General features: G+C 40.3%; 1 protein-coding gene across 2 annotated transcripts in view; it reads left to right on the forward strand.

Annotated features, from left to right (window-relative positions):
• RGS7 (regulator of G protein signaling 7) overlaps positions 1-13,365 on the forward strand; it is a gene marked incomplete at its 5' end in the record, with an annotated part of 513,767 nt that overhangs the window by 376,549 nt on the left and 123,853 nt on the right. The window contains one exon of one of the 2 annotated variants that reach the window (XM_080824125.1): positions 10,012-10,097. The exons of the other annotated variant lie outside the window; for it this stretch is intronic. Within the exon in view, the coding sequence (XP_080680251.1) occupies positions 10,017-10,097 (81 nt within the window). Of the gene's footprint in view, positions 1-10,011; positions 10,098-13,365 lie in introns of those variants that run through there. 2 annotated transcript variants of the gene reach the window in all.

The raw sequence follows: 13,365 nt of genomic DNA on the forward strand, positions 1-13,365 counted from the left end.
ATTGTCTTTGCAGGAGGCGGAACTGCACTGCCCTTGCCAGGGGCCGGACTAAGCAATCTGCTCGGGTTCGCACTGGGAGCTTTTGTTCCCTGAGCGCTTTCCGTAGAGTTCCGGAGGATGGGAATGAAAATGGCGGCCGCCCCATCTCCAGCCCCCAAGGAGCCAAGAGTTGGGGTCCCACTCCTCAGTGCACCCTCAGAGAAAAGCCGTTAGTCCCTCCCGTCTCCCTGGTCTCCGGCCACGCTCCAAGCTCACCTGGCCTGCACCTGAGTGTTTCTATCCCTGGTGCGCGGCCCCATTTGGAGTCTCCAAACCCAGCAGATTTCTTGCGCTGTTCCTCCTCGAGGAGGAAGGAGGGGGTCTCTCCGGATCTGCTACTTGTGGGGTCCCTGCTCGAGGTGCTGTGGCCCAATGGTGCCTCAGATCATGGTTTAAGGTAACCCCGAGCTGAGAGCCACCACCTCGGCTCTGTCTCTGCTGCCGGCTTCCCCGCTCCAATACCTGGGGGCTCTGCCACACTCGGACACCCCCAGTCTTTTGGTGACTCTGCAGGACCTGAGGCAACACTGTCCCCACGAGGGCTCCACCCCCCGCTTAGCCTCTGGAGTGACGTCCCTCAGTGAAGCAGACTTCTAGAAGTTCCAATTTTGTGCCCCGTTGCTCTCTCACCTGCCGGGAGCCGGCCCCTCCCACCGCGGCCTATCTTTCCGTCACTTCAGAGTCACTTTTCCGCACATCCTGCCTTCCAGAAAGTGGCCGGTTTTCTGCTCCTAGAATTGCTACTCTTCTTCTCTTCTATATTCTGTTTGTAGGTGTTCCGAATGGTTTGATAACTATCTGGCTGAATTCTTGGGACCTAATGATATTTCAGTCGGCTACTCCTCCCCCATCTTGCTTCCTCCCCTGGAAAATTGAACTTCTTAATTCCCTTTACCAATTCCGTCTATCCTCCAACCCCCTCCTCTCTGGTTACCATCACCTTGTTCTCTGTATCTGTGAGTCTGTTTCTGTTTTGTTTTGTTTGTCCGTTTGTTTTGTTCTTTAGACTCCACACATAAATCGTGTGGTATTTATCTTTCTCTGTCTGACTTAATTTCACTTAGTGTAATATTCTCTGGGTCCACTCATGTTACAACAAATGGCAAGACCTCTTATTTTTCTTGTGGCCGAGTAATAATATTCCACTGCGTGTGTGTGAGAGAGTGAGAGAGATCACATCTTCTTTATCCATTTGTCTGTAGATGGACACAGGTTGCTTCCCTATCTTGGCTATTGTAAATAATACTGGTATGAACATAGTAGTGCATATATCTATTTGAATGTGTTTTTGTTGGTGGTGGTGGTGGTGTCTTCGGATAAAGACCCGTAAGTGGAATTGTTGGATTTACAGTTTCAAATGATCAATGTGGTGAAGTACAGGGAATGAATGGAAATTAGTCTGAATGTTATCGCAGCGATTCAGCCAAGAGATACAAGCTTAGGTTGGTGGTGGCTGAGGGAGGGTAGATTCTGGAATTGCAAGGAAATATGATCACAGTGTGCTCCTGGACTGGATGTGATAAGTGAGGGAAAGACAGACATCAAAAACAATTGAAGTGTCTTGGCTGAGAAGTTGAATGACAGTCACTGATATCTCCTGATCTGGGGAAGACTGCGAGAAGAGCAGGTCTGAGATGAAAGTCAACCGTTCTGTTCTGCCATGATAAATGCAAGATGTCTATTCAGTATTCAAGTGAAGATGTCACACAGCCTCTTGGAAATACAATATAGGAATTCAGGGGAGAAGTGGAGCTGGAAATTTGTGCAGTGACTGTGTTATAAGAATGTTCATCACCTTGGTGTTGATGATAGTGAAAACTTTTTAAAATTCAAATATCTGAAATATCTAAAACTGAAAGATTTCTAATATGGAGCAAAAGCCGGACAATCTTGTTCAAAGTTCGTCCTCGGACTGTTGCCCCATAAACTGCTGTGCTGTCTCCAGCAGGTGCGAGTATGGAAGTGTTCTCTACAAAGATTACAAACCCACTGAGGTTCAGCCATTTCTTATTATTTGTGTCTCTACAGCATCTAGAATTTCTTGATTTGAATTCCGGCAGTAGAGCTGTCTACACACTTTATTAGAAGAACCTTATGAAGCATATATTTTTAGATTTGATCTTAATCCTTTAAGAACATCTGCTGTTTAAATTTTGACTTACTGTATGAAAATAGGGATTTTTTTCCCCTAGGGGTTGTTAATTCTTTAATTAGGTCATCTTTATTTCTTCATTCTGGTTTCAGAACCTGCCTTATTCTCACTGCTCTGCAATAGTTAATGATTTTTTGTGGTATTTGAAATTAAAATCAGATTACTGATGGATAGTTATGCCATTTTGGAATAGCAAAAAGAACGATTATTTTAATGAATATGTCTCATTTAATAAATTTACCCTCTTTGGTTTCCAAACTCTGTTCCTTGCAAGGGACCATCTTTATTGATTAGATCTCGACATGTATTGTACATTAGAATTCAAGTACTCCCAGAAGTTGCCTATTTCCAGGCTTGGTTTCTGACACAGACATAAACCACCATATAGACACAGACATAAGAAAATGGAACTGATAAGTACATGTGTTTATGTAAAGTGGGATTCTTATTTTTAAAAAAGACACCAGGTGGGGCACCTGTGTAGCTCAGTCAGTTGAGCATAAGAGCCTTGATCCCCACTCAGGTCTTAATCTCAGGGTTGTGAGTTCTGGCACCATGTTGGGCTCCACGCTGGGCATGGAGCCTACTTAATAATATAAAATAATAAAATAAAATTAAAATTAAAAAGGACACCAGGTGATAAAGATTATCTAGAGAGTTTCAGACATGAATTCTGATGTCCCAAACTTCTCCCCCAGTAGAAGCATTCAGTTCTGCAAAATACATATTAAAGGAATTAACCTCTGATTTTGTTTCATAATAACTGTGACTGTTTGTATGATCAAGTCTGTAGCTTTGAAATTAGTCTTCTACTTGATCGTGGCTTAAATACATTAATGAATAGTAATTTTTTAAAAAAGGAGATGCTGTTAACAGTTATTATGAGAAACTATGTTGCTTATTCTTTAGGGGCAACATTTGATTTTCAAGCCAAATTCATTCATGCCATTTTGTTGTGTGGGGTGAGTTACTGGTTATTCCCATAGCATGCCTGCATTTTTACAACTAGCTTTAGAAAATGGATAAGTAGAACACACACATCAACTCAGTTCTTCTTTATTTGGAGTAAGTATGACATTTGCTCTGTGCACACAAAATTCTTTACCATAACAGCCCTAGATCATCATGAGGATTAGTTTTAAGCAACTGAAGTTCAAATAGAGAATTGTATTTTATAATGTACATTTTCCATTTTTGGAGTATTGGCTATGGACATGGCAGGATTATCTGCAGAAGGAAGAAAACTAATTTCCCTTTGACACAATGTGACAAAATGAGGATGGCAACATTTCGGCCATGACTTCCAGTTTGCAAGTTGGTTGCCCAACATAGAATCAGAATTGGAAAAGGTTTAGCAATCCAGCCCTGCATTTATGGATGCTGGCTCTAAGGTTCAGAGAAAAGATGACTTGTTCAAGATACGCAGTCACAGAATGAAACTGGGATGAGAATTCAAAGCCCATGACCCACAGTTGAGCCCGTTTCTTCTCGATACACGTGTGCTTGCTGAGTAGCATGTACTGTTACTGATTTGAAGCAATATATGCTATGAAAACCCCCTGCTGTTAAAGTTAACTCAATGCCCCACGGTCCTTCCAAATCAATCAGCCTGCTAACTGGTGGAAATTTGGCATAATGCATGCTAAATTTTGGAAGGAATGTTGCTTTCCACAATAATTTATTATTGCCTTCGCTCTTGTGATTGTTACCATTTCCTTGCACCATTCTTGGATGAACTCAGAGTGACTTCCTCTCATCTGAATACCATTCTATGCACCAATCACGCATGTAAATCTAACAGTCTTGTTAGGATGCAGTGCATTTTGTACAGTGATAGAAATTCCAGTTATATGGAGGGATGTACTACTTGTGAAATGAACATCCTGATATCATGTAGTTATTATGGAACATAGATTTTTTTAAGGTTTTATTATTTATTTGAGAGCAAGAGAGAGAGAGGAGGGCAGAGGGAGAGGGAGAATCTCAAGCAGACCCTGCACTGAGCACAGAGTCTGACCTGGGGCTTGATCTCACAACCCTGGGATCATGCCCTGAGCTGAAATCAAGAGTCGGAAGCTTAACCAACTGAGGCACCTGGGTGCCCCTTATATGACATAGATCTTAAACCAGTTCTCCATAACAATATTGCATAGATCTCTCTCTCTCTCCTTTTTAAAATTTAGCTTTGCTCTTCATATTTAAATAATTTCTTAAGGAGTCATACCTGCTGATCTTAGACACCTAGACTGTTCTCTGCATGTCCAATAAGGGCAACTCCTTTAGGATGGTGCCAGTTGTTTTTTCCTTAATGGGTTGATTTTTTTGAGTCCCTAGCAAATATGCTTCCCTAAGAATTCATCTGTCTTCTCGCTGCTTGTCCCTGTGATTCCTCTGTAACCATTATTTCTCAGCCTTCTCAGCTCACTGTGTCCTCATCTGAACCGGGAGCTTTCCCAGTGGTATCGGCATTGTCGGGTTTTAGATCGTAAACCCAGTGTGCGGGATATATTTCCATTGGAAATCTTTCTCTATAGCTATGATACCCAATCTTTGGGATTTGGGGTAGTGTTTTTTGCTGTGGAAGAAAAAATGGAAGCATTTTCCGGAGTACATTCATCATGTACACCAAAGACCCCCAGTCAGGTCACCTGGAGGACTTTAAAGATGTTGGACTGTGAGCGTTGTACACGACCTGTAAGCTTCAGTTAACACCAGCTCCTGGTTTCCTTGTCGCCTTAGCCCTGGACTAAACCAGACCAAGTGCCACCGAAAGTATCCTTTTGTTTAAGGATCAACTAACTGATAACTCAAGGTTATTCTATTATCCTCGTTTTACAGATGAGTACCCTGAGGCCCAGAGAGTACAAGTCTGTTGCCAAGTCACACAGCCAGCAAGTGAGGGAGTCAGGATTTGAACCCAGGCTGCGGGCTTGCACTGCCTGGCTTCCTCACCTCTGTGCTCTGCTCCTTTGTTTGGAAACATTATTTACTTGTCTTAACGAAGTAGCCCATTCTCCAAAATTGATCTGAACTATGCTTCTGTTTTTATTTCTTCCAAATAGAACCTATTTTGTCTTATTTATTCTGGATTGCCGGTGTTAATCACTTCTACGTCCTGATTAGGATTGCTAAAAAGCAAGTAGCCCTTGATTTTTCTGTGCGGAAATGGTGCTTAAAAAAAAAAAAAAAAAAAAAAAAAGATGAAAGCCCAGATACTTACTTCTTTCATTAGCTCTTACTGCTGAGAAAATGGACTTACATCAGAAATTCCTAATTATAGTAAGAGTTTACTTCTCTTTGGCCCTGGAGAATAAAATGTGCTGCGTATTTGATTTTTCCACATGACTCATCTCACCTTTTCAAGTGCCAATTCTAAAAAAAAGTTATAATATTCTGGAGTATTTCTAAAGTGACCACTTCCCCGTCTTCTTCAACAGAGGGTAGTAAACTCAACAAAATCTAAATGATACAGGACCACCATGATGAATGCCTATTATTTTACTGTTCAGTAACTTACCTCTGTCTGTCTGCTTTTTAGCTTTTTCTCTCTCTAATGTCATCAGCTGTCATTTTTTTCTATTTTGAGCAGATTTCCTTCTAAAATATTTATCTCCACACATGAATCATATTAACCCCATCAAGTATGCTGTGTGCTAATAACAAAACAATTCCATTCGCTAACAAATAGAAAATAAAAATAAATAATGTGTGATAGGAATAAAAACATTACATTTAGTGAGTTTTGTTTTATTATTTTCTTGACTCAGAGGCATTTTTCTATCACTTCAAAATTATGGACTGTATTTGGGAGGGACTGAGGCTGCCAAGAATTAGACCTCAGGATAAGGTCCAATAATAAGTATTATTGGGTTTTGAAAATATGTTGTAAGTGTAGAACTGGGTATAGAAATTTAGCACCAGAACAACACAAGCGTATTTTATAATATGCTTTTCATCCTATTAACTTTCTCAAGTTGTGATTCAAAAGTAAATTACGTCGTGCAGAATTCTCTTTGCTTTTCAAGGGTTTTGATAATTCTCTTGCTCCGGGGTTTGGCGTAAAGTAATGTGCTGGATACATCAGGCTTAACAAAGCTCTCCTTGGCTGTTCGCAGAGTAACGGTTGTCTGGAGATGGATTTTTATTTCTCAGTTTGTTCATGGCTTGACTGTCCGAGAGAAAAATAAAATGGGATTTTATGGTAGGTTTGTCACTGAACTTTATTTAGCCGTGTGGGTGACGCGAATAAGACACGTACAAGATTAATTAGTGATTATTTTGCCGAGAAGCGTAATGTGGTGGAGCCATCTGGTGTGTCGTTATTGGGAAGGGCAGTCTTGATGGATTACTCATTAAACTCTTTCAACACTTTGTTCCAAGACTCAGCCGTCCTCTGGATTCTTATTAGGTTAAGGCTGTGCCGAGATTCAGAAACCGAGGACCCCGGGGAAGTGAAGCTCTGTCTTTATCCCCAGCGATAAACAGCTCAGCCTTGAGAACACTACCCCATGCCCACTCTCGGATCTCTCAGTGGTGTGTATGCCATTAATCTCACTATTACCTTTTCCTGTAGTAAAATACGTACCACAACCCCACCTCCAAAGCTTAGGAAAGTATCTTGGAACAAGAGTATGAACATCTATCTGCCTTATCTTGGAGGAGCCGAACGAGCCACTCATCATCACAGCACAGAATAACTAGTTTTGTCTTGTTTCATGCAGCACAACATTTTTCATATTTTTGTTGTGTCGTGGATTCATAAATTGCCTTATTCACTCATTCAGCAAATATTGGTTCAACAGCTCCTTTTAGTCTCGATGTGCTAAGTGCTGAACTTGCAGTTCGAAGTAAAGCAGACACTCCACCCTGACTTTGCCTCGAAGCATTTCTCCGGTCCCAGAACCACGTTCCCGGTGGTCCTGGGACAAAGCGCATGACTCCTCTGTGATCTGATGGTGTATGGTAGGGCTACGTGAGGGAAGACCAGCGGACGCCCACCCAGCCCTTTAGTAACTATGATCTCTCAGAATCAGTATCTAATGCTTATAATCAATCGCTTCTGGGGTTTTTTTTCTGCAGCTTCTTTATATTTTCCCTTCACTATATTTTTCTAATTCTCATCAGCCCTTTAGTTGCCCCCCCCCACTGGTTTCTGTTGTTTATTTTATTTTAGTCCCACTCATTCCTATGATCAGAGCTCAGAAGCCTTTTACTACTGGTCTTTCTGGGCATCTCCGTCTTCCTTTCTTGAAGCTGTTCTCTGCAGACTTTCTCATGGGCCATGACTCCGTTGCCTTCCTGGAGAGTAGTGCTGATAATACTTTCCCGGGCCACAGACTGCCCGGAGTGCCACAAATAGAGCCGGTTGTAAGGAGACAGGCGGGCCACCTGACTTTGTGATTCTGCAACCAAAGTAATAGGTGGGTCTGACTACTGCCACCTGACGGGAGCGTCCAGGGACGCGGCGTGAGCGAGACTGTGAGCAGCTGCTCATTGTTACGGGCCGGCAGTCCTTACAGATTCTCTCACTATTTCAGTTGTACAAATAATACACACACACACACACACACACACACACACACACACAAACACTAATACGTACGTGGCTGGTTAGGACACTATTTAGGACTGCCAGTTTCTCTCCCTCAGCCTAGTTGAGGCAAATGTGTGCGAGCGGATTTCCTAACAGTGCTTTGGATGAACGTGACAAGAATTCATGTGTAAATAATGACGCTTAACAGCTACCCTCTGCTGACTGTCTCCCAGGCATGGGGAGCTGTTCCAACTCCTTCACGTTGACGCTTGTTTCATTCTCATACCAACCCTGCAAGGTGGTTTTTCTGCCTTTATTAATAAATGGGAGAGGCACACAGGGTGTAAGTAACAAAGGCTAGCGAGTATCTCCAAAGGTTTTGTTCTTCCTACAATACCCCACTAGCTCCTGAGTTTCAGCAAGAGTCACAGAACGTGGGGGGATGTAACTGGAAGCAGCACAGGCTTTGAGAAGGCCTTGACATTGAGCTAAAGGATGCAGGATATTGGATGATATTGATATTTTATCAATATTATTGATATTTATGATCATATATAAGGATATACGTATCATTATTATGATATCACTTATTATATCATAATATCAATTATAAATATATCAATGGTAAATATATCATTTATATATATGGTGAGAAAATTGCTCCTTTGTAGCGAAGGAACATTCTTTGCAGGGAGGGACTTAATCGGAAGTGTGGATAGGTTGACGGCTGAGAACCTTAATAACAGTCTTCCAAGGGCATGGCCAAGAGGTTGATTGACAGTTCTTCTTAGTGACAAGAACAACACAGTGAGAGGCCAGAAGTAGAAGGAGTTACCAACTGAAGTGTTTACAAGATGCTGGATGATAATTAAAAGGGGCACCATGGTACCTCATGGCGAGAAAATTTAATTTTTTAAAAAAATTAAAAAATAAAATTTATTTTTAGCCCACATCAGCATGGGAGGGTGGCGGACAGGGAAGGGTATGGTAGCAAGCTATCCAGTGATGGACTCAGTCCTGGCTAGAATATCAAAGCTCTCCAGGATTGCTCGCTGGAAAAACAGATAGAGCCACACATTCCTGGAACTACCAAAAGAATTCTCAAGTTAAAGAACCATTTACTTGTCTAAGAAAGAGAAATACATCCATAAGTAAGCTGCATATAAAGATAGAAAACAGATCCATAAATCTAACTTTCTGACGGACTGGAAAACGATTGTGCATAGGTCCATGGCTTCCAGACTCTAAGTTAGGAAACTTTATATTGTCCCCGCATGAATGCAGTAGAAACTCTGTTTGACCAAATTTTATTAAGCATTTTATGGGAAGAAATTGTTGACTGTTATAAAAGGAGTATGAGTATCGCAGTGCAATGTGCTGACTGTTTCTCAGCCTTCTGGAAAAATGTAGTCTTTTCATTGTCACATAAACCTCAGCATGGTCCATACTGAGAACACTCACTAGAGAGTAGTAGAAACCAGAGCAATTCAGACAATGACAGGGCTAGAGAAGCAGCTTAAATGGGTGCTTAGCACTCACTTAATGTGGCATAAATGGTTCGGGGTGCCTTAAGTTTTGCCGATGACATCATGTGATAATGATCCCTGCCATTAGAAAAATTGCCAGTAGTATTGGATTATCCATTATGTAGCCTGGGGTGTGATGCAAGTGAGAACACCTTTAAAAAGTGTAAAGAGCTTGGGCAGCTCAGGCAGTTAACTGTCTGCCTTCAGCTCAGGTCATGATCGCAGGGTCCTGGGATTGAGCCCCGCATCGGGCTCCCTGCTCAGTGGGGAGCCTGCCTCTCCCTCTTCCTCTGGCTTGTGCTTTTTCTCTCTCTCTCTCTCAAATAAATCAATAAAATCTTAAAAAAAAAAAGTTTAAAGTGTTATATAAATGCCAAATATAATTGTTTGTGGAGGACATTAACATTTAGCAAAATATATCCCTTCTATAGAATGAAGGAGTCACATTCTGTGATTTCAGAACAGCCTTCCAGTGTCCACCTTCCATAGTGGTGTGCTCTCACGTGCTGGTCGTCGTGGGTGTGGCTGGTCATTGCACAATTACTCCTAGGAACCAGAACTACCTTAGTACTCCCTGTGAAAGAGCTGGAAAAAGAAAAAATTCAAAGTCAAGTTGTTTAAGATGCCAAGAATTTGGATGGAAGAATGTGCTCAAAAGGGAACAAGATAAAATCCTATGCTCCCACAAATTAACATTTAAAAAAAGTTTGTGTACATTTTTGTTTGTTTTCATGAAACAGTGGAGGCGCTACATTTGGGAACATTAATGGCGGCCCATGGCTATTTCTTTCCAATCTCGGATCACGTCCTCACACTCAAAGATGACGGTACCTTTTATCGGTTTCAGGTAAGTTTAATGAGAGTATTCCTTAACGCGAAAAATAGAAGCCTGCATTCTGTTTGCTTGATTGTTTTTACAGAAATGTTGGAGACATGACTTATTTTATTTGACTTAGTCTAGTTAGAAACTAATTAGTGTTAAATATAAACACTAATTAGTGTTAAATATAAGAAAAGAATAAGCAGGGAAAGATAGAACGTGCTTGGTTATGATGATTTGTGAAAGCTAAATTATGTGATGATTGAAGATATGTTTTATATTAAAGCTTGAGAAAAATCCAGAGAGTGGCTTGCTGGAATTCAGGACATGGGAGAGTTCTTCACATGTTAGCTGCGTTAGCCCCTGAGAAGGAAGCCGAGAAGTGTAACTGACTGGGTTACACTCTGGAGCTCCGTCCATGATACAAGACTGCCTTCAGTCCAAGGTCATTTTCAGATGAGGCAGATGCTCTTATACTTTCAGAAGGGATTGTGGACTCTGATTTTGGTCCTTGAGCGTGTAGCTGACACTTGAATTCATAATGACTTACCTCAAGTAAATTCTACATTTCGTTAGGCAATATAGTTCATTAATAATGGGCTGGTGGATTCTAGCCCATAAAATTAAGACACATTTAATGCCAGAGTTCGAACCCTAGCTTTTAGGTATTTTTAGAGGATTCTCCCCATTGTCAAGCTTTTAGACATTGGAGTATTCTTTCTCATTTGTTCTAAATATGATTAGATTTTCTCTGTCTAAATAAATGACAGAATAATAACTTGGCTGCCAAAGAACCTGGTTGGACAAACAGAGAACAAACAGGGAATATGTTTTAAAAACATTTAAAGACCTTTGTCTTCCTAGAACACTCTCTGCCACTTCCTCAAGAACTTTTTATCCAAGGCAAATAGTCACAGGCCTTTATGCACTGGATAGCTAGGAGATAAAGCATTCTTTTGAAATCACGATACCAACCTAAGTTTTCAAGCAACAGAAATTAGTTAAATTATTAATATTAAAAGGCTTTAAAATAAAGGAACATTATCCTTTATACAGTGAAAGTAATGGTAGTTTAAAGTAGCTTATTAATAAGTTAAAGTAACTTATGGTCCTAAAGGTAGCTTTTTTTTTTTTTTTAAGATTTTATGTATTTATTTGAGAGAGAAAGTGAGAGAGAGATTGAGCATGGTGGGGCGGGTAGGGTCAGAGGGAGAAGCAGACTCCCTGATGAGCAGGGAGCCCGATGTGGACTGATCCTGGGATTCCAGGATCATGACCTGAGCCTAAGGCAGTCGCTTAACCCACTGAGCCACCCAGGCACCCCCACAAAGGGAAATTTTAATAAATAAAAATTATTAGTGATAAGTAAAATATTTATGTATTTGTAATACTTTTTTTAAGGTAATTACTTTTCTGCTACTGCAGGATTACATTTTCCATATAATCTTGCTTTCTTTGAAAAATTTTTCATATAGAGACTAATAAATCTAATAAAAATCTCACAAACTCTGAATGAAAAGATTTTTCTTTTTACAAAAATAACAGCTTTTATCTATCTTAACAATCAATGGTACCACTAAAATCATCTCTGTGTAAAAGAACATATCAATGAGAGAAGCATTGGATATAGTCTGTTTATCTCTGGAGAATTAGCTAATTTGAAATTGTTCTTTGGGATGCCTGGGTGGCTTAGTCAGTTAACCATCTGCCTTTGGCTCAGGTCATGATCCCAGAGTCCTGGGATCAAGTCCCGCATCAGGCTCCTTGCTCAGCAGGGAGCTTGCTTCTGCCTCTGGCTGCTGTTCTCTCTGCTTGTCTCTGCTTGTCCTCTCTCTCTCTCTCTCTCTCTCTCTCTGACCAATAAATAAATAAAATCTTTGAAAGAATTTTTTTTTCCTTAAAGCAAACTAGCTCAGACATTGACCCAAATTTTGTGCTGATGTTTTGAGTTAACCTAATCTGCAACCTGCTCTTGTCGTCCCCAGACTGAAATCTGTAGGCAGATAAAGTTTATATGGCTTAGTCATGGTCATGGGTCAAAAATGTGCTGAGTTGGGAATGGGCCACTCTGTATTCTGGAGAAAGTAGAGACTATTTTTATTTTTTTATTTTTATTTTATTTTATTTTTTATTTTTATTTTTATTTTTTGAGACTGTTTTTAAAGAGCTTTAGAACAAGATAAGGGAATTAGGCAGAAGTTTAACAAGTTTTCAGTGTACGTAGGTAGATGATAAATAGTCTTTCAAATTACATTAATTAATGTTAAATATTAAATGTTAAGTATTTTAATGACCTATTTACATTTGAAATGGGCCCTAAATATGCCATATTTGTAAATCTAATAAACATAAGATCTTAAAACCGAGATTTAAAACACAAACAAAGGACACTCCAGACAAGTCAGGGATAATTGAATTCTGCCTTCCTGTCTGTGAAGGCATTAATCAGTTTATATTTGAACAGCCCTAATAATGGAAAACACGTTATTGTTGTCCAAGGTGCCCACTTCCATTTTTGTGTTGGTTCCAAGCAGCAGAAAGTTCTTTATTACGTTGAGCTGAAATTCAGCTCCCTGGGAGGATTTTTAAAAACCATGAATTAAAATGGGAAGCTTGCACTATCATGTTTACTGTTCCTCCCATGAATGACTGAGATGCTAACCATCATTAGGAATCTGAAGAAGCTTCAGGGCAGGAGTTTGAGACAAACAGAACTCTTCATTTAATCTCATTGATATGCCCAGTATGTAAATTTGTCTCACTTTCTCAGCGCATTTTTAATCTTGTGATTTCTGTATTTATTGTAAACTTGCAATTGTCTAATTATCCTCTCTTCGCTAGCTGGAATTGAGATCTGACGTGATTCTCCAGGCCCCTTCATGACTTTCATTACATTAGCATACGTGCAAAGGTTATTAAGTAATGGCTAGATCAGTTTTATCATAGCTAAAGAAGCCAACTGTGAAAAGAAAAGGGAAGCTCGGACATTAAAACATCCTGGAGTCTACTTGAACTTTAAAAGTAAATTTTTAGGGCACCTGGGTGGCTCAGTTGGTGAAATGACTGACTTCGGCTCAGGTCATGATCCTGGAGTTCTGGGATCGAGTCCCACGTTGGGCTCCCTGCTCAGCCAGGGGAGTCTGCTTCTCCCTCTGCCCTCCCCCACCTCGTGCGTGCTCTCTCATTCTCTCTCTCAAAGAAACACATACAATCTTTTTAAAAATTTAGAAAATAAAAATGAAAGTAAATTTTTAAATTTCTTTTTTTTTTATAAGATTTTTTTATTTATTCATTT

The sequence above is a fragment of the Martes martes genome, assembly GCF_963455335.1.
Source record: "Martes martes genome assembly, chromosome: 15".
NCBI classification, from domain to species: Eukaryota; Metazoa; Chordata; class Mammalia; order Carnivora; family Mustelidae; genus Martes; species Martes martes.